At 40.3% G+C, this 21,674-nt stretch overlaps 1 protein-coding gene across 1 annotated transcript in view; it reads right to left on the reverse strand.

Moving 5' to 3' along the window:
- Positions 1-350: 350 nt before the first annotated feature.
- LOC129094350 (disks large-associated protein 1-like) overlaps positions 351-21,674 on the reverse strand; it is a 51,791-nt gene continuing 30,467 nt past the window's right edge. Inside the window, 10 exon segments of the mRNA XM_054602479.1 lie at positions 351-578; positions 4,832-4,984; positions 6,447-6,538; positions 7,482-7,614; positions 9,057-9,338; positions 9,919-9,964; positions 12,171-12,253; positions 12,355-12,513; positions 12,707-12,832; positions 14,765-14,889. Coding sequence (XP_054458454.1) covers positions 351-578; positions 4,832-4,984; positions 6,447-6,538; positions 7,482-7,614; positions 9,057-9,338; positions 9,919-9,964; positions 12,171-12,253; positions 12,355-12,513; positions 12,707-12,832; positions 14,765-14,889 — 1,427 coding nt within the window.

Consider the following 21,674-nt stretch of genomic DNA (forward strand, 5'->3'; position numbering starts at 1 on the left):
ATGAAAAATTAGGTTTTGCAAACTTTTAAAACTTAAAGGTCCAGTGTGTAGGATTTGGCATCATCTAATGGTGAGATGGCAGATTGCATCCAACCGAAACTTCTCCAGTGTGCCAATCATGTAGGAGAACTACGGTGGCTGACAGGAACGGCCCAATCTAGACTGATTATGATCATATGGTATGTGTGTGTTTATGAGTTATGACCTGGAAGAATATCCCTCCAAAAACTAAACGTACTGGTATTTGGTTACACCCCTCCATATTGGCGTGGACGACCGTACATCTTTGTGTTTGTGTGTTTCCCCGTGTACTGCATGTCGACCCCTGTATGTGTCCCCCGGCACTGTCCTCATAGCCTTGTCTGAGCCTCGGGGATGTAAATCTCGATGCTGTCGGCGCTCTCAGTGGCCGAGTTCTGCCGCACCGAAGCCGCCCTCTTGGCGGCCATGAGGCGCCTCCTGGCCTCCTGCCGCTGTTTCTCCGAGCTCTCCAGCGAGCGGTCCCTGGCCAGAGGGGGGTGGTGGTGGTGGGGGCCCTTGGGTGGCTTTTTTGGCACCGGAGGTGGGAGCCTCCTCTCCTGGTGGGGAGAGGATGGTAGGGAGGGAGGGAGGGGGAGAACATTTCAGGAAAAAGACAGACGTGTGTGTGTGTTGATGTGTGTATGTGATGCACAGTTTAACTGCCATCTTTAATGCGTCTTTAGTAGCTTTTAAGCCTACACACTAGTACGTGTGTGGAAGTATAGAAGAGGTTAGATGAATTCGCCATCTGAATAATTTTTGTCTGTTTTTATTTTCAATCTTAACTCATTCCCTACATGTGTTGTTTCACGGATTTTGCTAATTTTCGCTATTATATAAACTTTGATGTACAACTATCTATCTGCATGGGGACGGCTGGAATCGGACCTAGTGGACCTTGTGAAGTCTTTCATATGCATGCAAGGTAGGTATTCTAGTATAATAATACATAAATATAGAGAATATAGAGAGTATTTTGTGTCAAAGGTCTGTTCCTGCACCTATTTTATGTTTTCATTAGCTGTACATATATAAACACGGGGACAGATTCACTACTAAGCAGAACACATCATTTTCTGCCTTTTTATTGACACTACAAATCAGCTAATTTATTTTCTAAGTAGCAAACTTGCCTTTTTTCTGGTGCTTTAACATATTTGGTTTTATTGCCTAATAATTCCTTGTTTTTTTAATGTAGTGTAATGCAAGTCTTTAATTTGATCCAAGAATCTCAGCCACACACTCTCCCGTCCAACACACACAACAAAAAAAGCCACACACGGTGAGGTGGCTGCAGGCGGCAGAGCGGAGGGAGGGCAGGACGAAGCATGGGCAGATGGATGGAAAAGACAGACATGATGGATCTACGGAGGCCCAGAGGTGTCAAGGCCCCGTGGTGCTGTTGGCATTGCAGTTATGCTGATTGATGCGTGGCTGTTTGCGAGCGCCTTCACTGTCGACACAGAAAAAAAAAAGCACAAAGAAAGAAAAAAAGACAACAACTGAATGAGGAAGCCGGCAGAGTCAGTATTCACAATGATGCAAAGCCACAACGGACACCACTGAAAGAGAGCAATAGAGCAGGCAGCTGAAAGAGTTTTACAGATACACCTAAAGATATGCAGAGTATCTGTATCAGCACAGAGACAGAGGCAGACAAACATGCACTGCAAGATTAACAACAAGGCTTTCTTTTTTCATCATGGGCATGAATGTATAGATTGTTATTTTGACAAGATACGAGCTGTTTTAAAGCCATGGGATGCAAAACTCCGCTGCCTTTTAATTGCTTGTTCTTTTGCAACATGACTGAAATATTTTGTACTTCAGAAGGACTGCTGTCACTACTTTACAGGTTAACTTCACAACTTTTTCCAACCTTCCCATGTTTTTGTGTCAAAGGGAATAATATGGCAACAATTTTTGAAGTTGGTCCAGTAATCCTAAAGTCATTGTACATCCATTAAAAGTGCTTGTTTTTTCCACTGACAGGCTCATAATGTTTTAAGTGTGTGACAACATCATGGAACGGAACCTACAGATAAATTAAATTGTTATCAAATAAATTGCTATGTGTATAAACTATAGACTGTATATAGAATAGAAGAAGACGTGGCCGTAGTCACTGTGATTCAACCCATTGGTTTGTGTCGTTTGGGTATTTTTGGCTGCCGCCATCTTAGCTTTTTGCCGTGGCCATCTTGTGTTTTTGCAACCAGAAGTGACACCAAAGGGTGGAGCTAAATACAACTGCATTTTTTTGGGAACCAAAGTTTCACAATTAACTTTCATGGACTGACAACCCACTGTGAAAGGGTTAAAGTTATAAGACAAAACTCGGACAATGGCGACCTCTTAATCACAGTAGCCCCGCCCTAAAGCTTACTCTACTTTATGGTCTATTTGATTCTAAATGGAGCATCATTTACTAAATGAACATCATGCTGTTTTGAAGAAGACTTGAAACTAGAGATTGAGACCATAAACTCATGTTTACAATGTTTACTGAGGGAATAAATCAAGAGAGAAGTAGAGTCATTTTCTCATAGACTTCTATACAACCAGAGGAGTCGCCCCCTGGTGGACATGAGAGAGAATGCAGGTAATTCAGCATTGGCTTCACTTTTCAGAACCAGGGGTTTCTGCTCTGTCAAACCAAGTCTCAATCAAGGAGAAGTCTTGTTCTGAAATCTCGTGAGACGTGACTTGTTGCCGGAAGACAAGGCGGAAACAGTGGAGTGAGAGTTGTAGAGAAGAATGGAGTAGTTGTCAGAGTTGGTTGTGTCGGAGTACAAAAACTGTAGCTTAGTGTTATCCAAAATATTTTCAAATATTTTGGATAACACTAAGCTACAGTGTCATGGCTAAATATTTTGCTGATTTCTGTGGCAAAAAACAGCACTTTTAATGGACGTGGATTGGACGTTTACTCTGATCCACTCAATACCGGACCAACTTCCAGGTTGGAAAGTACCAAAGTTTCTCTTTAACACTCGGCATTACCACCTGCATTTCAAACAAACATGGAAGGCTTCCATCCAGGAAGCTCAGGTGTGACTACTGTATAATTCTGAGCTAATAAAGAGCTTTAGGGTGAAAAGGATGAGTCTTGCAGATAAAACAAGTGGAGCTTGTAAAGTGCTCTGTGAGAGGACATATTCATATTTATATATTTCTATACATATCTAAATGTAAAGGCCCCTACACTCTATGACACACTATAATAACAGTCTCACAGGTTCATGTCATGTCACACTCACATGTCTATTTAGAGGCATGTCAGATAGTGCAACCCATGTCTGGTAATCAACCATCAACAATGACAATGAAATAGTTAAACAGAGGGAAGCAGAGACAGGTCATCAACTCGCATCATCGCAGGTTTGGTAAAATACAACATAGAGCAAGCGACATGAACTGTGCAGTTAATGTCTTCAGCATTACAATGGGGCACCAGGTCAGTGTGTTCTGTCACTGTTCACCACAGTTCCCTCATGGATGTTAACTTTGATCTAAAACCAGTAATATCTAACACTGTTGGCACCGTCTGTCTAAGTGCTTTTAGTCATTCAGACGGATGTGTTTTTTCACTTTAATGTTCCTAATGGCTTCATTCAAACATCAGAGGACAATTACAGAGAGAGCCACAATGCTGGTGCAATATTTAGCACCTGGTATAAGGGTGAGAGAACTGAGAGAGGGGGGGAGAGACAAGGGTGGATTTAAATGTTATGATAAGAAGGATCAAGAGTGTTTCCTGTTCTCCAGCAGGCTGCATCACTGAAGAACTTTAAAGACGATTTTCCTGTTGAAGCTTTATTAATGTAAATCGCAACTCACCTCTCTTCTCATAGTGAACCCACAGATGGGTTTTCACATCATTTTTATTATGTGACATCATCGGAGAGTAAATTCTGCTGCTCGCTTAATAATGTCCAACAGTACACAAGCATTGAATGCAATCCTGTCTCCTAAAAATAAACAAGACACTTAAACTGCACCAAACTGCAAATTGTTGGCTGTGCCTGTGGTTTATGAATGTGTGTATGTTAGATAGTCCTGATGGGCAGGTGGCACCTTCCATGGTAGCCACTGCCATCAGTATATGAATGGGTGATTAAACATTTAGTGTTTAAGCGCTTTGAGTGGTTGGAAGACTAGAAAGTGCTATACGAGTACAGGTCCATTTGCCATTTATTTTGAGCACCCTAAAATAAGTCAAATCTGACTTTTAGTTTGACACAGGACACGAACAGCGGTCTCATGGGTGACAGCTTTGTGTTTGACACATCCATCCAACCCGACCTCCTTCGGGAGAAAATATGAAAACATGATTCCCTCAAAGTGTATCTGACGATGCAGTTTCGTTGTATTTACGAGAAACGTTTTTTTTCATTACACACAATGTTAAATTTGGGGTGTAAAGCGATTGACTTACATAAAAGTCACCTGGGTGCTTGTTCAGATTTGCCATATAACGTTCGATTGCAATCAGATTAACGTTAACGGGTGCATATCTGGAAGGACAGAGGATGTCGCATGTGTACAGATTGTAAAGCCCTCTGAGGCAAATTTGTAATTTGTGATTCTGGGCTATACAAAATAAACTGAATTGAATTGAATATCTGAAAGGGGCTTGAGACACAGATTATCACAGTGTATAGGGGCCTTAAAAATGAACATTCCGTCACAGTAGCTCAATAAACTAATGTTGAACAGGCAAACTGCAAAAGGAGCAGCAGCACACTAAACCCTCCGTTCAGATCCCTGGTCAATCAGTCAGCATCGTGGAAGTGCTGAGTGTGTTTACCTTTCGTTCAGGCGGATCCAGGGGTCTCCAGTTGTTGGCTCGTAGCTGGTGAAGCTCATCAAACTTGAGGCTTATGTTCTCGATCGACAGCTGCAGCATATCCCAAAAACCAGCCAGGTCTGAGGCCACGGGACGAGGGTGGGCGTTGGGGTTCTACGACAGTGGAGAAGGGGAAAAGTCGGGGGTAGAAGTAGTATCAAAGACGAGAGCCAGGGAAGAGAAAAGATATTAAAAACTGTTTTTTACACATTAGGTAATCTTCAAGTTAATTAAGAGAAGCTGAAAGCGCCCCATAATGTGTCTCGAAAATGAATAAAAAATGTATTCAAAAAGATTATATAGAATATATATTTAATCACTGGTCGGAGGTCATGGTGAGGTTTCATTAAATATGCTTTACCCCGTTGTATTCTAAAGGGTGTAGTTCATACTGACTCTTATAATGATTCAAAACATTTATATAGCTAAAGAACATCTAAAAGAGGGACTGCCCATTGTTCAGACCCAATTATTACAAAACCACAATACTCCCAAAAACATCCCATTGGACCCAAAGCCCATTTGTCCGACAGCCCGTTATCCCAAAAATAAACGGTTGTTGTTCTGAAGGCCCATTGCTCTGAAAACACAAACTCTCACTGCAACAAACAGAACCACTGGGGTTGACGCTCTCTTTGGGAAAAGCACCAACTTTTCATCGAAACCTCGCTTGTTGCTCAGTTGATCAAAATTAGTTTTACCAGTACAGCAATAATAAGTTTGTTTCTTTTTCTAACACTGTATTCACAGTGGCACATACAAGTTAACATTGGTGGATCGGACATAGTGATCTTTCTTGAGTAACTGAAGACATGTTTCTCTGCTATCGATGATTGATTTGGAAGGATTAACCTCTTATTCTTTAATCTTATTTTACACTTTACAAAACTCATGAAATATATCCATCAAAATGTTATAATTTCATACTATTACATTTAGAATAATATTAAATATCAGACAGAACTTTTGGTCTCCTACCACGTCAGTGCTAAAAAATACGGTTTCCTTTAGTATTTACAGTTTGTTGATACTCTTTGAATAAAAGTAGTACATGTTATTATCGCCAACAAATTGAAAATTTGACCTGATGGTGGCCAAAATTTGAGCAAATCCAAAAAATCTAAAATCATGACAATCCATGCAGTAGTGGTTGAGATATTTCAGTCTGGATGACAGACCGGCATTGCCATTTCAAGAGCTAGAATGCTGCTAGCATGGCAAAACATATTTAGAGAGATTTAGTGTTCCAATGGAAGCCCTGACCCCTAGCAACTGAGTATAATATTGGCAAATCAGGCCCCTAAAATTATCGAATAGTTGATTATCTAGGTTCACCAATGGTTTTGAGTGCATAGAAAAAAAAATGATCAGAGTAAAAACTCAATCTCTCTTGCCTCTCAGGGCTCCTATATATTTTATTCCTGGAGGCTAAAAACTGAATGTCAGAAACATAAGTAGGCATCAGGTCATTGAGAAGATAATAAGGTTGAGTAAATAAAAAGGGAATGACAAGACAGAACTTGGAGGAGAAAACCAGAAAGAAAGAAATGGGTAAAGGACATCAAAAGAAACTCACCAGATTCTCCTCACACAGCTCCCTGAACTGTTGGAACTTCTGGGACATCAGGAGCTGAGCACTTCCTACAGCACTCCTCATCTTCCCAAGGACTGCGAGCAAAGACACAGAGTTTAGAACGAGAGAAACCTACAGAAAAACACCCATCAGCACACCCATCTGTTCTCCAGAAAACGTACCATGGACAGTTCTTAGTGTGTTTTAACTCTCCCATATGCTGATGAGCAGCGCATGAACTAAGGATTCCTTTGGTGCAATTAATTGTTTTGGACAAGTTACAAACAAAGTTGACGTCACATCTAGAGGTCTTTGACATTAGGAGCTTCTCTAGAAGCCCATGAACCTTTTGAGGCGCTCAGCTACTTTATCTGTATATGGATATACAGCAGGCTTTCACTTCTGTCCCATGAAACAACGCTGATCCTGAATCTAAATGTTCCTATGGCTGGAACCATGTGGGTGGACTTTGTAGTACTGGTTGTGCACAAACCTTAAAGGAACAGTTATTTTCAAAAATCCAAAATTCATATTTTTCCTCTTACCTGTAGTGCTATTTATCAAACTACATAGTTTTGGTGTTTTGAGTGTTGGAGATATTGCATTCTCCCCGATATCATGGAGGTCACTCTGCTTGTGGTGCTCAAAGCGCCTAAAAAATACTTTTTAAAAACTAAACAGCAATGTCTCTTTCAAAGAATCATGACCCGGTAACTCAAGTTAATCCACAGACCTTGCTGTGATAAATTCTTTTAGGACCTATTTTCTTTCTACCCAACTACACCCGCCAAACGTATCACCAAGCAGAAGGAAGCATGCATCTGTATTTGATACTAATGACAGTGTTCAAATGCAAACATGCACTCTGTAACAAGACTTTTTTTCATATTAAGGGTTCATAAGTAAAACGATTTGGAACCACTGTTCTATGTGATAACTTTTTTAACAGAATAACGTAGTATTGTCAGATTTTAGGGCGAATGCACACAGCAACGTTCATTCTTGGACCCTAGACATGACATGAACAACAGAACATACCATCTTCAGGCAGGTCATTGTCCCGTTGGTCGTGCTCCATCTGTCGACACCAGCCCTCCATGCGGTCGGTCTCGGCCTGCAGCAGCTTCAGGAACCAGCGTCCATCTCTGTGACACACTGACCTCTGCACCACCTGCCATTCAAAGAATTCACACTTTCACTGCATGTCAAGACAATCCTGCAGAGGCAATCTTTATATTTAATATAGACAAAAAAAAGAGAAGATTTTTCATATCAACAAATTACAAATGTTAAGTTATATCAGTAATATGTGAATTTCAGAACATAGACCTATTGGTAAACTAATCACTGAATCAATATGTCTTTTAAAAAACTTCCATTAATATTTTTTGTTAATGCTGTGATCACAAGATCTAAAGGAGCGGTTGGTGATGAAAACAAGCTACATTTTTAATAGGAATACCGTCACTTAAAATATGGAAACATTTGGACCACCCGGGGCAGCTGGCCCCATCTGCTAAGAAGTTGTATTCAACACAGAGTCAGCTGCAGTCTAACAAGACAGTGCAAATGCAAATGGAGGCCTATACAGCAGAAACCATTAATGAGCATGGAGAGTGAAATCTGTGTGAAATCATTTGATCACTGTTGGAGAGCAGAGATATTTGAATCTTACAGTGAGATAACTAAGGTTTGTTTTTTTATTTTTCATAGTCTCATCCAGCATTCAAAGCTTTTTCTTCAAATAATAATGTGCCGTAATTCATAGATATTCCACGAAATCATTTTGTATGTTATCCACGTTACCATGAAGGAGGCTGGTGGGTCCAACAACCAGGAGGCCGCTGATTGTTCCCCATGTGAAACGAGCAGTCAATGTTGATTTTTTTGTCACGTAACTTGGGAAATGTCGTGACAGCACTTCAGTGGTTATTTTAAACCCAACGATGATATTTTAATAAACCTAACTAAGTAGTTTTGTTGCCTAAACCGAACAACGTATTTCACAATCTTTTCATAAACCTAACAAAGAAGCTTTCCTGTGAAGACAGAAGTTTATTTTGAAAAGACAGTATGCATGTAACAAGACGAAATTGAAGCGCATTGCTTTTGTAGGAAAACACACGAAAAACAAGGAGTAACTTTTAGTAAGATATCATACTCAAACTGTTGAGTTATGAGTATACGTTGACATAGCTGATGTGTAGAACTGAGTATATAGAAGAAATAATGTATCAAACCATTTACACAGTTGTTTCATGCCTAGATAAATTCCAGATGCCTGTGTCTTGGAGGGGTGGATGCATTTACACTTTGTAAACTTCTGGCTAGAATCCATCTCAAACCTCCTCCAGAGTTCTTTGAACAGTTGGATTTAAATTTGCATTGAATGCTTTTTGGGTGCATTTACACTTAGTTTTCTATCCAATCCGTCAAAGATGCTTGAAGAGACAAAGTTAAATTATTTAAATTGCTTATCCTTATACCAACATGTAATCATGAATTAATATCAAATTAGTAAGGAAAATGCCCAGGCAATTCCTTTGTAATTGATCCACAAATTGATTGTTTTCTCATTTTCTGCTTGTTATCACTGAATACACTCCCACATACCTCCAGAATAGCAGAGCTGTTGAAGTTGACATCCAGTGAGTCATCCGTTACACTGTCTATCCATGGATCCGGAGGGGGGAGGATGGACGGGTCAAAGCCCACATCATCATAGTCATCGGAGGCACAGGCGTGGTAGTGGTTCCCTGAGCCCTGGATGCTGACGGTAGAGGTGGCAGCATCGCGGGAGTATTGTCGAGAGAGGGCACCGGATGACAGGACCTCCATGTCGGTGTCCGGGGAGTCTAGAGGGGTGTCCAGCAGGTCCGGGATGTCCATATCTGCCTGGATGGAATAATGGATACATCTCAATGACTGACTGAACAAGTAAATAGTTGTTGGAGTGGTGGAGGTCTGTTAAGTCTTTGTCTGACCACTAGAGGTCCATTCACTTCCTAATTATATTCAGTCTGGTAGGTCTGGGTAGAACTTGATTGTAATGCTTCACCATTTTGGATTTGCTAGAATATTTCCAGGTCTATTTTACCAACTGTCCAGAACAAGTGTCTTTTTTTGTTTAAAAAAGTTTTTATGTGCATCCCGTTCTGATATGGATTAATTTCTGATGGAGTCCAAATGTTGGTCGCCTTACTACCCCAAGCTTCATAACCGCCGTCTGAAAGCTTTACAAGGACATTGTGTCCATCACTGGGTTCAGTGGACAGTTAAGTCCTGTTTTAATCGAAATATGTAATGTCTGCTTAGAAAGAAAATGTCATCTTTGTTCATGTATCTACTATCAAATCAAACACCCTTATCTTCAAACACTAAATGATCTGTGAGGACCCACACAGTTGTTCTGTGGAGGAGGTTAATGATTTGAATGGGCTATCTTGATAACAAAACAACAGTAGTGGAAGCTTACCTGCACAGCTGCTGTCACACTGTTGGAACGCTGGAACCGACGATACCTGAACAAAAGAGAGAGACAGAAAACACTTTTAACACCAAGGCTGTATCATGTCTGCCCGTTTGGATCAATTTCATGTTTAAGGTGGTTTCAGGCTTCCATGTTTTTGAAAATAGGTTACAGGTCAAAAGGCAAATTTAAAAAAAAAGAAAAGTATATTTAGGAAGAAGCAGCCAGAAGGGTCTAAAATATATGTTTAAAGGATATATCCAGAATGATAAACTGTTCCAGCAGTTAAACAGGTTAAAAATATAAAGATAGAAGCTAAAGCTAGAGAGCACAGTGTAAAAGAAACCACCACATCGCCTTGTGATGGAGACAGAACTGAGACATTACTGACTGCCGTCAGTCTGACAACACTCTATAGGGCTACTTGATCCTGACTGTAACCTTTGTTTTAACATAATAATTTGAATATCTTGTTAAGTAATGTCTTTTATAAAACATTAAATGTAAATTATATAATGACAGACATCAGATAAACTAGATGAATCCAAAAAAATTAACTATCAAAATATCAAAATGTATGGTCATGAGCTTTGACCAGCGACCATAAAAATGAGAATTTACTCACAACTTCTTCTTCCTCAGTTTGAGGTTAATTATACTGGTTGCTGTCTGGTTTCAAAGGAATGTTGTTTCGGAGAGTGAGTACATCAACAAGACTATTCCACAATCATCTTTTTTTAAAAGCGTTACATTCTTTAACATAATTGTAGAGACGTCTAAACAGACTGGGGTCTGACGAAACCTGCACTGAGTTTAGAAGTCGGTGGAACTGGTCCTCAGCAACAGATATTAGAGTTTATGGCAGAGGATAGCCTTGGCAGATGAGTCTGTGGGTGTTTGTTTGTGACCAGAGAGAGAGACATAATTAAACGACAGCCGGATATGACTCAGCTAGACTCAGCGAGTCCGAGAGAAAATACACCTCATGTAGCATAACTTCAATAATTGAACACATCATCTAATCAGTTTGACGTACCAAAAACTTTAATATAACCAGTGATCTTTTACACGGTGAGCTCACTAGTGCAAAACTCAGCAATATATGTAAAAACATATGCTTGTTCTGTGGCTGCCATAACAGTCTTTACTCAGAGTAAGCTTATGTTATTATCACCAATAGAAACACTGGACAGAACTGCCAAAAAAAATAAGTCTGACTGTAGAGAGGTCTATGAGAAAATGACCCATTTTTATGAGAAAACTCGTGTTTACTTATGTAAGTAATCATTGAGTTTTCTCATTTTCATGTGCGGTTGTACTAAAACACCAAAGAGTCTGCTATCCATTTGTTGCGGTGACTACATATTGTTTTAAGCCTGTTTTATTTTTAGCTAGCCAAAATGAATATCCCAATTGACCCTTTCTTAAGTCCCACCCTTGCTCCATAGACTTTCATGCAATCATTTTGGATGTTCTTCATCTTCAGGCTGGTTTAGTGGATCTGGAGCTAGTCACGGTTTTACGTTGTGTGATAGTAACACTCGTTACCCGGAGAGGTTGGAAGGAGATATATGTTTCTAAAACTGCTTATGGTGCTGAATCAGTTTGACATCCAGGGTATTTCCTGTAAACCGTTCTGTCTGCTTCTCTCTGAAATCTCTTCTTTGCTTTTCCAAATAAATAGATCAGATGTGATAGTGTGGGCTCCATGGTAGCTCTGACAGCTACACAGAGTAGAAGCGGGGCTGGGGCTTAGAAAAGGGACCTGATTTATACAATCAAAAGCTTAGTACTTCCTGTGGATTCCTGTGGCTTTACATTGAACGCAAGAAAAAGGGATCTTTTAATGGCCGGTATTAACATGGGGGAAAATAGCAGTTACCTTGTTTCGGCATTTCCGAAATTAAAATTATATTTTTTTAATGTTGCAAAAAAGGTGATGCAAACTAGGCAAGTTTCCATCAACTGGTTTTAGGTGAATAAACTTGGCTACGGCGTAGTTCATATACTTATTCTCAACTCGTCAAATACCACCCCAACCAGCTATTCTAATGCCATACTTCAAAACCTGCAAAACCTGATGTAAATGGAAATACGGCTGATGTGCAAAACATTTTTCGGAGTTATTATGGACACTTGACTTTTGTTTTCAGATGGATTATATTCATCAATACATGCCTTTTTCCTTAATTGCTCAAATAGGGATTTTAAATGGCCGAGTACTTTTTGACTTAAAGGTCAACAAAGAAAAAGATTACCCTCTGTCATCCTCCACTTGCACCCCTACAGAGGTAAACTTGGATGGGTCCTCTGGATCTGGATCCTCCTCCGGTCCATCCACCTTCAGGGGACAGGCAGGATGAGTCCCTTATATCACCAATAATGAAGACAATTATTTCCACCATTCATCAATCTCCGCCTCCACTGCTGTCTCACACATACCTGGATGCCTATGGAGAGACATTTGCCCTTCCTGAGTGCTTCTTTCCTGTATATGTCCCGGTGGTCTTCAACAACTGGCCCCCTGCTCAGGATTGAGGGGGTGGGGGTGCTGACTGTCATGGTGCTGTTACTGACGTGCTGACTTGCTGGTCCATGGACCTACATAGGAACAATGAGAGGAGACATTAAGTGCATTGTTGATACACTTTTCATAAAAGCAGTGCAAAATGTATTTTTTACAAGAAGCCACTTTCCAGAATTGGGAACGATATTTTTTTGGTGGCTTTTACAAAGTTACAATCTGTTAACTGCACAAAGCAAATGTTGATATGTATCAGTACAAAGCACTAACCTGTGCATTGGCAGCTTCTATGGCGGCTGTCAGGGCCTTCATACTGTCGATGCTTTCCGTTGAGTTACTGAGCCCTGATTGGATGGTCATGTCACCTCTTGGTCCCTCCTCTTCCATGTATGCATCCTGGTTGGTTTTAGAAAACATTGATCATTGCTCTCAAGACGAAGGGTTCATTTGACCCTAATGAAATATGATTAAATGTTACATTGAATGTTATGTGAAAAAGCCAGAGCTGCACAAAGTTATGACTGTTTGAAAGATCTTCCGTTGCAGACTGAAAACTCATATGTTCAGACTAAGGCCCATAAAATTAATGAATAAATAGAGAATAAAAAACTCTATCGCTATCTTTTATTGTCTCCATCTTTAACTTTTATTTCAAACTCTCACACAGCTCGTGCAGTATTATTGAAGTTTTAAAATCCCAGTGGTATGCTCACTTCTTCCCAAACACATGCATCTTCACTAAAACCTAAGCAGGTGTTTTGATATATTTCTGTTTTTGCTAAACAAGGCCCCCATTTACTTCAATTCATTTTTTTCATTTTCTTTCTCTGTTTTTTGACTCTTCGCTCACCGTGGAGGCATGAGAGAAAAAGTATGTATTCTTCAAGAATTCTAGTTAACACTGGGTGGGTAACTGATATATAAATGGTCATTTTGTGGGTATTCCTTTAAGCAAGTGAGCGATGAACAGTGGATTTGAAAACTGATGGCAGCCACCTTGTCCTGTAGTTATATATTCCGTCTGGACATTTCAGCCTAAGGCACTTAACATGGAAGCAGCAGACTAAAAGATGGTGCTTTACAGCAATCACTGATTGGGATGTACACAACAAATATTTGCTCTACTTTCCTTCACAGTGGAAAATTTGTAGGTACTGTTCACCATTTTCATCCCAATCTCACCCCCTACTCAATAAATGCTAACACTTGGTCGGTGGCACTCGGCGTCTTTATACCAACGCACCCTGTAGCGTTTATATGAGACGCACCAGGCTTTCAGCTCACTCTTCTGTGACATTGTGAAACGTTCAGAGCAAATGGTGTTGTATAAAGTGAGTCCTTGAAGGGCGGTTGGGGGTTGAGGTAAGATGGGTCACACAAACAGACTTTCACCCAGGAGACCACTGTACGTGTCATGTGTGAAACCAAGTCAGCGTTGACTTGTTTTCCTGTAGTTTTGTGACTAAAGTTCTCTACTTAACCAACATCATTTTTATGTAACAAACGTACTTATTTTAACCCAAACCACAATCGTAAGTAAACCTAAAAGCTGAGGTAAAACTAGATTAGAAGTTTATTTTGAAAAGACACTATGCATGTAATGAGTGGACAGGTCCAAAACGATAGAGAGGAACTGAGAGCGTCATAGTTTTAAGCGTAGGGCCACTGACCAAGCGTTGGTATTTAATCAGTTGGGAGTGAGAATGTGTTGTCCATTAACAGGAATGGGGTGCAAATCTTTTCAGATAACAGGTTGCCTGTTGCCACGGGTAAAAATTGTATGGTGAATGCTTAAATGTAGGAAAACAGTAGCACAAGAAGCAAAGAGTCATGATGTCAGCAAACTGACTCAGTAACATCAGCAATACAGCAAAATCCATTTTAGATTTGCTAACATTAGCCTCTGTAAGCTACCAGAAGTAAGGCAATAAAACCCTTCTGCATATTAATGTCACTCGAACTAATTCTTTTAAAAGTTAGTTTGAAATTTGCCTAATAATGGTGTTTTAACTGATGTTCACAGGAAATCTGTCAAGATCTGTCTTGGTATACTAATAAACCTTATGTTTTTGGGTAGTTTCATTTACTTGGAAAAGGAAGGAGGTATTTTCAAGCATCTTGATCCTGGTGTCTGTACCTCCAGAGATGAAGAGATGTTCTTCTTTCCAGTCAAAACAACCTGAACTACAGAGGGAAACGCTTCCAAAAGTGCTATAACCCTTAGGGTAGTCTCACCCTTACCCTTATTGTACATTACTTCACAAATAGATGTGTTGATGTTCTGTGACTACATGAGGGAAAAAGTAATGTAGTGGACTAGTGCAGTACCTGTGCAGACTCTGTGCTGCTCTGGGCTGTGATGGAGATGTAGGGCTTGGAGGCTGTGGAGCAGGTGGAGGTTCGGGGCGGCACTGGAGGAGGGGTTTTCTTATAGGTGGTGATGCAAGATGAAACTACAAGAAAATGAGAAATGGGGGGTGGGGGGGTAAGAAGTTGAAGAAATAAGATATGTTAAAATTCTATACTGTGTAGGTTGCAGACATTGACTCAGCTTGTCAACAAACTGCTCCGTGACCGTTAGATCAGGTTTTCCAATTCTACACAAGCTTAAGTTTCATTTTATTTCCCAGCAATTTAAACTGCAAATGTACTGCAGGGACATTCAGTTAGTTGTACACAGAATATTGGATCTGGATCCAGCCACACTGTGATTAACAGCACAGATTGTAAAGCCCTCTGAGGCAAATTTGTAATTTGTGATTCTGGGCTATACAAAATAAACTGAATTGAATTGAATTAAGCCTGTCATGATAACTTCCCCAGAAATAATTGCGATAAACAATATTGTTGTCATTTAAAGCCCTTTTATGCCACTGATATAATCATAATATAATACCATAATAATGCAAACATACCCATTCAAAGAGAAATTAACTTATTATGTAGAATATCCAGACATTGGGATAGACATGTGAAAAAAGTATTAAAAGATTCTATATAAATATAATTAAATTACACGACAAAACGATAGATAAAATAGATAAAATTGACCTATAGACTCGGTTTACAAAAATGTGCAATGCCCAAGTCTTATGATAGTGGCAAAAATCCTGCTATTTATTCTGGCTTGATTTAAAAAAGGTCATGTCCACATATCATACAATAAGTTACTAAAGAAAAAATGATTGAGGTCATGTCCATTTATCGTACGACAAAAGCCAGACTTTGACATTAAAGACAGCAGTACATATCACATCACATAGCAACAAAACAAGGACCAGTAAGTAGAATTTCAAAGAATCAACTGAAATGCAATTTAATATCAATAACTATGTTTTCATTAGTGTATACTCACCTGAAACAAACAATTATAGTGTTTCCTATCTTAAAATGAACCCTTCATATCTTCATGGGGAACAAGTCCTCTTTATGGAGTCGGCGTGTTGCATCGCCATGTTTCCACAGTAGCCCAGAATGGACAAACCAAAGGCTCTAGAGAGCCTTTTGCATTTCTCAAAGAGAGTGACTTTATTTTTTGCTCAGGTAGACATTACTGTTTATCTTAAAACAACAAATGATTCTCTGCTGAGTCTGCCAAGTTTCATAAAAATTGTCCGAGCAGACTTTGCTTAGTCCTGCTGACGAGCAAACGAACTAAAACGAAAACATAACTTCCTTGGCGGAGGAAATGCTGAGGAGCATTCATGAAGGTCGTTTTGGGATGGCAGTGACAATCTGTGTAGTTGTTTTGGTTGGAGAATCTGTCGGTTCATCTGTAGGTTTAATTATTGGAATCACTCTTGACAGTTAAAGGTTTTTATGTGTTTTTTTTCCACAAACTGCTAAACTATGCATTTTAGGCTAAAGTTCATGCTCGAAGGGGAACTCCACAGATTTTACACATCAAAGTGTGTTCCCAAGGTTCGGGGAGTACTGCCGCATATGTGAAAAAAGTTGTATAAGCTTTTTGTGTCTCCAGAAAGGGAGCTGTGTGGGCTGAAGACTACAAGTTTGAAAATGAAGAAAAAATATCTGTGGGTGTGGAGTTAGAAAGAAGAGAGTTTAGCAGACCTCTGTAACCCTGACTTTGCTACAACGTAGACACTCTTCTTGCTTGCTTACTGCTCAGCTGTTATTTATGCCACTTTATCCACTACACATTTAAGAAAGTTTCCTGTAACAACTGAATCATTTGGAGGATTTAACTAATGACAACTCTGATTGTGATTATCTACTTTGAACGGACTGCCTTCTGTTACCCACAATATTCACAGTAAGCTTGTAGGCTACAGAACTGCTCATCACAGTGGCTAAATGCATAGATTGACAACAAATGTTACAGAACATTGCCTAACTCAATACATAGGATATTTGTAGTGGCGAAGTCTTCTGAACTCTGCCAATGTCTTCCTGCCGGTGATCTCGGTAGAACTTGACTCATCGAGATTAAAATGGACAACAATCTCTAAATAACAACACAAGTTTTCCAAGACTTACTTAAACAGAATCCAGTCGACTTATGTGCTTTGAATGTGTTCCCTACCTCTGGTCCATGGTAAATGGATTTGTATTTGTATAGCACCTTTCTAGTTTTCTGACCACTCAAAACGCTTTTACACTACATGTCATAATTCAACCAGTCACACCCATTCTTACACTGATAGCAGGGGCTACCATGCAAGGTGACATCTAAGACTAATCATTCACACCCAATCATACAGAGTCATTTTGTTGTGCCTCGCCCAATTCTTCAGACCAAGTACTTACATTTGAGTACTTGCCTATACAGAGTACTAATATAAGTTCTTGATAATAACATGACAGTTTTAACAATGGAATCTCTGTTTTATTTTTTATCAGATGTTCCTCAATTTCTGACTGTACAAAATTAAATATACAACATGTGGCTGTTGCCTTTAACATTCTTCATTGTGTTTCTTCTGATACAAACAAAGGGGACGTTAATAATTAAGCTGTAAATTGTGCTAACATTTAAATAGTTAAAATAAATTAAAAATTAAAAAAGCTAAGCAAAACTCAGAGGAGTAGCTTGTCAACTTGGTTTAGGTCTCAAGGAGTTGTAGTTTTTAATTTACCCAAATAATGAACTGAATCCACACTGCACTGCTCCATTCACAGCTGACAGGTTACTGCTGACATCATGCTCATCCTCACACACACTGTCTCTCGACTAGATGGATGATGTATTTTCGTAGGCCAACCCTGAAAGTAAGCATGGCACTGGTTCTCTCAACAAAAAGCCAAAAGGATTTTTCCAGTGGATTTTGGATAATTGCTGAAAATAAGCTCTGTGGCATACAAATGTTTCTGATACTTACATGTTTTGTTTAGCGAGATAATAATAACAAATTATTTTATGATTTTTGAAGCGTGAATGCAATCAACAGAAGGAAAAGGCTAGTGTAAAGGTGTAAAGGTGGATGTTTTGTAGTCTCATTTAGCCACTTGTTAGCAATTGCCTTTTTATAAACACATAAAGGTTCAAAATATAAGAGAAGGGTATTAACACACACACACACACACACACACACACACACACACACACACACACACACACACACACACACACACACACACACACACACACACACACAATCACTTCTGAAATGAAGCTGGCGCTGTTGCAAGTGATGGTAACTGAGCACACTGAGGTAGTCCCTGAGATGTGATTAAAAGCTCTAGAATAAGCTAGGAAACAGACATGTTGGAGTGTCTGAGTCTGTCCTCTGCAGGCCCACTGGTGAACCTGTCACTATAAGCATGCACACCAACCACTATACACCCATTTCTTTCTTCTTCCATGCTGCAGTGGAACATAGCAATTTCATTTTTTCCATCTCTGCATTGTTATCTGTGGACATGCTTCTTATTTAGCCAACAGCTCCAGGAGATCCAAATACAGATGTGAAATGGCATTTATTCATGCCTGTGTGTTCATAAATAACATGCAGCCTGAGGGGAACATAAAGCACCTTGTTAGCGACGCAGCCTAAGTCTCTCGCTCCCTCTCTCATACACGAATATTAACCCTTTAACAGTCACTTCTGAAGAGAGCAAACTCTCTGAGCTCCAAGTTTCATAAGTAATGTGCTATACTCTGTTACCAGATTCTAAAACCAATCTAGTGCTAGGGGCCAAGGATGGAAAAGTCGGTCAGTCCACCACTTTGTTCCTGACTGAAATTTCTATCAAATGGGATGCCATGAAATTTGGTATAGGCAGTAACTGTGTGCTGCTTCTTGTGATGAGTAAGGTTTCCAGGTTTGGTACCATTGTGCCTTTACAGACACCAAAACCAACCACGCCATAGCATGAGACAGAAGGGCTGCAGGGTGAAGATGGATTGTACACAAATTGTGGTTTTAACATTTATATTTGTTTAAAGACTACACAAACAAAAAACGTGTCTGACTTCAGCTCTATGCTTAACACAGACATGAGATTCATATCTATATTAGCATCAAAGAGAGTAATAGGAAAGTTTCCCAAACTCTGTTGCTTGAAAAAAAAGAAAAGCACAAATGTCATCTCAGGGTGGAAAGCAGCAATGAAATGCCATGATGAATCAGATCTCTTCTCAAGAGAAGTAGTAACATGACTCAACAACCACCTCTACGAATCAACTTTATGCCCGAGTAAATGTGAACGTTCCAATTGTAAACCTTTAAAGATGAACTGCCTCGTCCAGTAAACAGTTGAAAAAGTTGTCCACCCTCTCGTTTCCCGATGACTAGATCAACTTCTTATATACAGTCTATGAACCAAGCTCTACTTCACTACGTAGCATTCAACAAGTGATGGGCGGTTCTCGACAACGCTATAAGGGCCAAGCAATCCCCCTGCTCCAAACTGGAACGCCCTGAACAGCTGATGTACAGGGGCCAGATTTTTGGTGCTACGGCACTGATCAGAAAACAGGAAGTAGACTTAGAAATAGGAGTTGCTAACTGCCTGTCTTCCAAACCCTGTCTTAAATAACATTAACATAGTACTAAATTGTCTTCCCAATTATGTTTTGGTGTCAACAGGGATCGCTACCTGGATGAAGCGCTCCATCTTGGTGCCACACAAAGAGAGGTGAGGGGTGGGTGTAAAAAAAAACAGGTAACTCCAGAGACCGGGGTTCACATCCAGACTGCTGTGTGTGGTGAGGTTTAGCCAACAATGGCATTTTGCTTAAAGATTGTGGTTTTGGTTAAATGTTAATGTCACATTATGTCTCAAGTCACTGAAGACTTTTTTCTGTATTAAACCAGACCAGGATCTTCCGCTAACTCCAACCAAGTACTGCGAATGTCTAAACATAACCATAAAAAGTTTAATAATCCAATGTCAACATCTTTGTGACTTGCCAGATACAGTTAATAACATTTCATCATTATGTTAATAGAAAACCAGTGGGCATAATGTTATCTTCAAAACCTATTTGCTGTTGCAAATAAGTTAGGAGGCAGCGTTGGTGTACTTTAATCACCCCGAACTCTTGTTACAGATAAATCCAAGTTGTCAATGCCCACATCTGTCTTCAGCCTCCTCCATCTCTCTCTGTAATACTGAGACTTAGACACAAACTTTGTGTGTTGGCTGGAAGGGGGCCTAAGGGCCAAACGAGGAATATGAGGATAATCTCTTTTATCCTGTTAATTTAAATTTGCAGGGAGAAAAGCTTCCTCCTCCCTGTCTCTGTTAAATCAGTCTTCCACAGCGGTGAGCCGGTCTCCTCTGCCTCCGCTCCTCCCCAGACAGAGTTGGCTTGTCGTAATTCAAGTGTTTCAGCAGAACGTTCAGCTTGCTTTTGGACAGGGTCAGGGCAGCTCATCACTTGGTTTTCGTTGCATCAGCAGTGTGTTAGAGGTTCACTGGGGCCTCGTTTGAAAAAGGGAGCTACTTGCTGGTGGATGTCAGCTTCTAAGACTGACATGAAATGTGTTGAGAATCTGCTCGGCTGCTTAAATGTATGTCAAAGGATAGGCTCAGGTTTTTTCTGGTCTGTATTGAAGGTGTTGGGGAGTACCACTGCATATGTGGGTGGCTGTGGCGTAGTGGAGAGCAAGGTTGTTCTCCAATCAGAGGGTCGGTGGTTCGATACCCGGCTTCGTCAGTCGATGTGTCCTTGGGCAAGACACTTAACCCCAAGTTGCTCCTGAAGGCTTGCCATCGGTGTGGACTGGATGTTGCATGAATGTTAGTTAGAGTCTGATGGTGGCACCTTGCATGGTAGCCTGTCATCAGTGTGTGAATGGGTGAATGATATTTAATATACTACTGATTGTAAGTTTGGATAAAAGCGTCTGCTAAATGTAATGTAATGTATGTGAATAAGTTGTATAAAGCCTTTTTCGCCCCCAAAGGGAGCTGTGAGAAGTCTGATAAATGCCCTCATTTGAGTCTGCGCCGGTTGGGGACTGTAGCGGATGGTTGTAATGGCTGTCAATTTAAGAACTCCCCCTAAAGGTGTCCATGCAATGGGCAACACAGCCCAACTCATCCTGTTCAGATTTAGACTTGGTCAAATCATCCTATCTGAAATGAGAATCTAACTTTAAAGCCAAGGATCTCTGTCTGTCTGTCTGTCTGTCTGTGTGTGTGTTTGTTGCTGGGTCTTTCCGATATCTCTAGAACCGTTCTTCTAATATACTTCGTACTTGGAGGGTATATTGATTGGGAAACCAAGGACGTGACATAACAAGCTATGTTTTTAAAATTGGTGGGACTTCAAGCTCTTGGACTGCGTTGAGCATGGAATCACGGGCCGCAGATCACTGACTGCAGATCACTTTGGCTGCTGACAGCCTTACTCTTCTTCACTTCCTTGGAGACAACGAGTGATGAGCAGTACTGGTCAACGATGTAAGAAGCATTTCTGGGGGCAAAGTAATCAGCCGACTCCAGAGGGGCAACCGTTCGAAATGGTCTCGCACTCCGAATGGGAAAGCCCCCGAAGGAGCCTGGCCTCAGACAGAACTGAAAGCAGCAATACAGGGAGTCGAGCAACTGGCTCGTTCAAATTGTGAACAAGCTCCCAATGGGCACTGCACATGTATGCTTCAATTTGGCATCATAAAACACTGCAGTGTTGCCAGAGACAGTTGTGTGTGACCTTGTCCCTGAACGGGATAGGGTATCCTAAGCTCTGAGTTGGGGCTGCGCTTCTCCCGTCGTCCTAATTTACTTCATTTACTTTTAGTATCACATTGCTTCTCTTCTCATCAGTCTC

The sequence above is a fragment of the Anoplopoma fimbria genome, chromosome 8 (assembly GCF_027596085.1).
Source record: "Anoplopoma fimbria isolate UVic2021 breed Golden Eagle Sablefish chromosome 8, Afim_UVic_2022, whole genome shotgun sequence".
In the NCBI taxonomy this organism is placed as follows: domain Eukaryota; kingdom Metazoa; phylum Chordata; class Actinopteri; order Perciformes; family Anoplopomatidae; genus Anoplopoma; species Anoplopoma fimbria.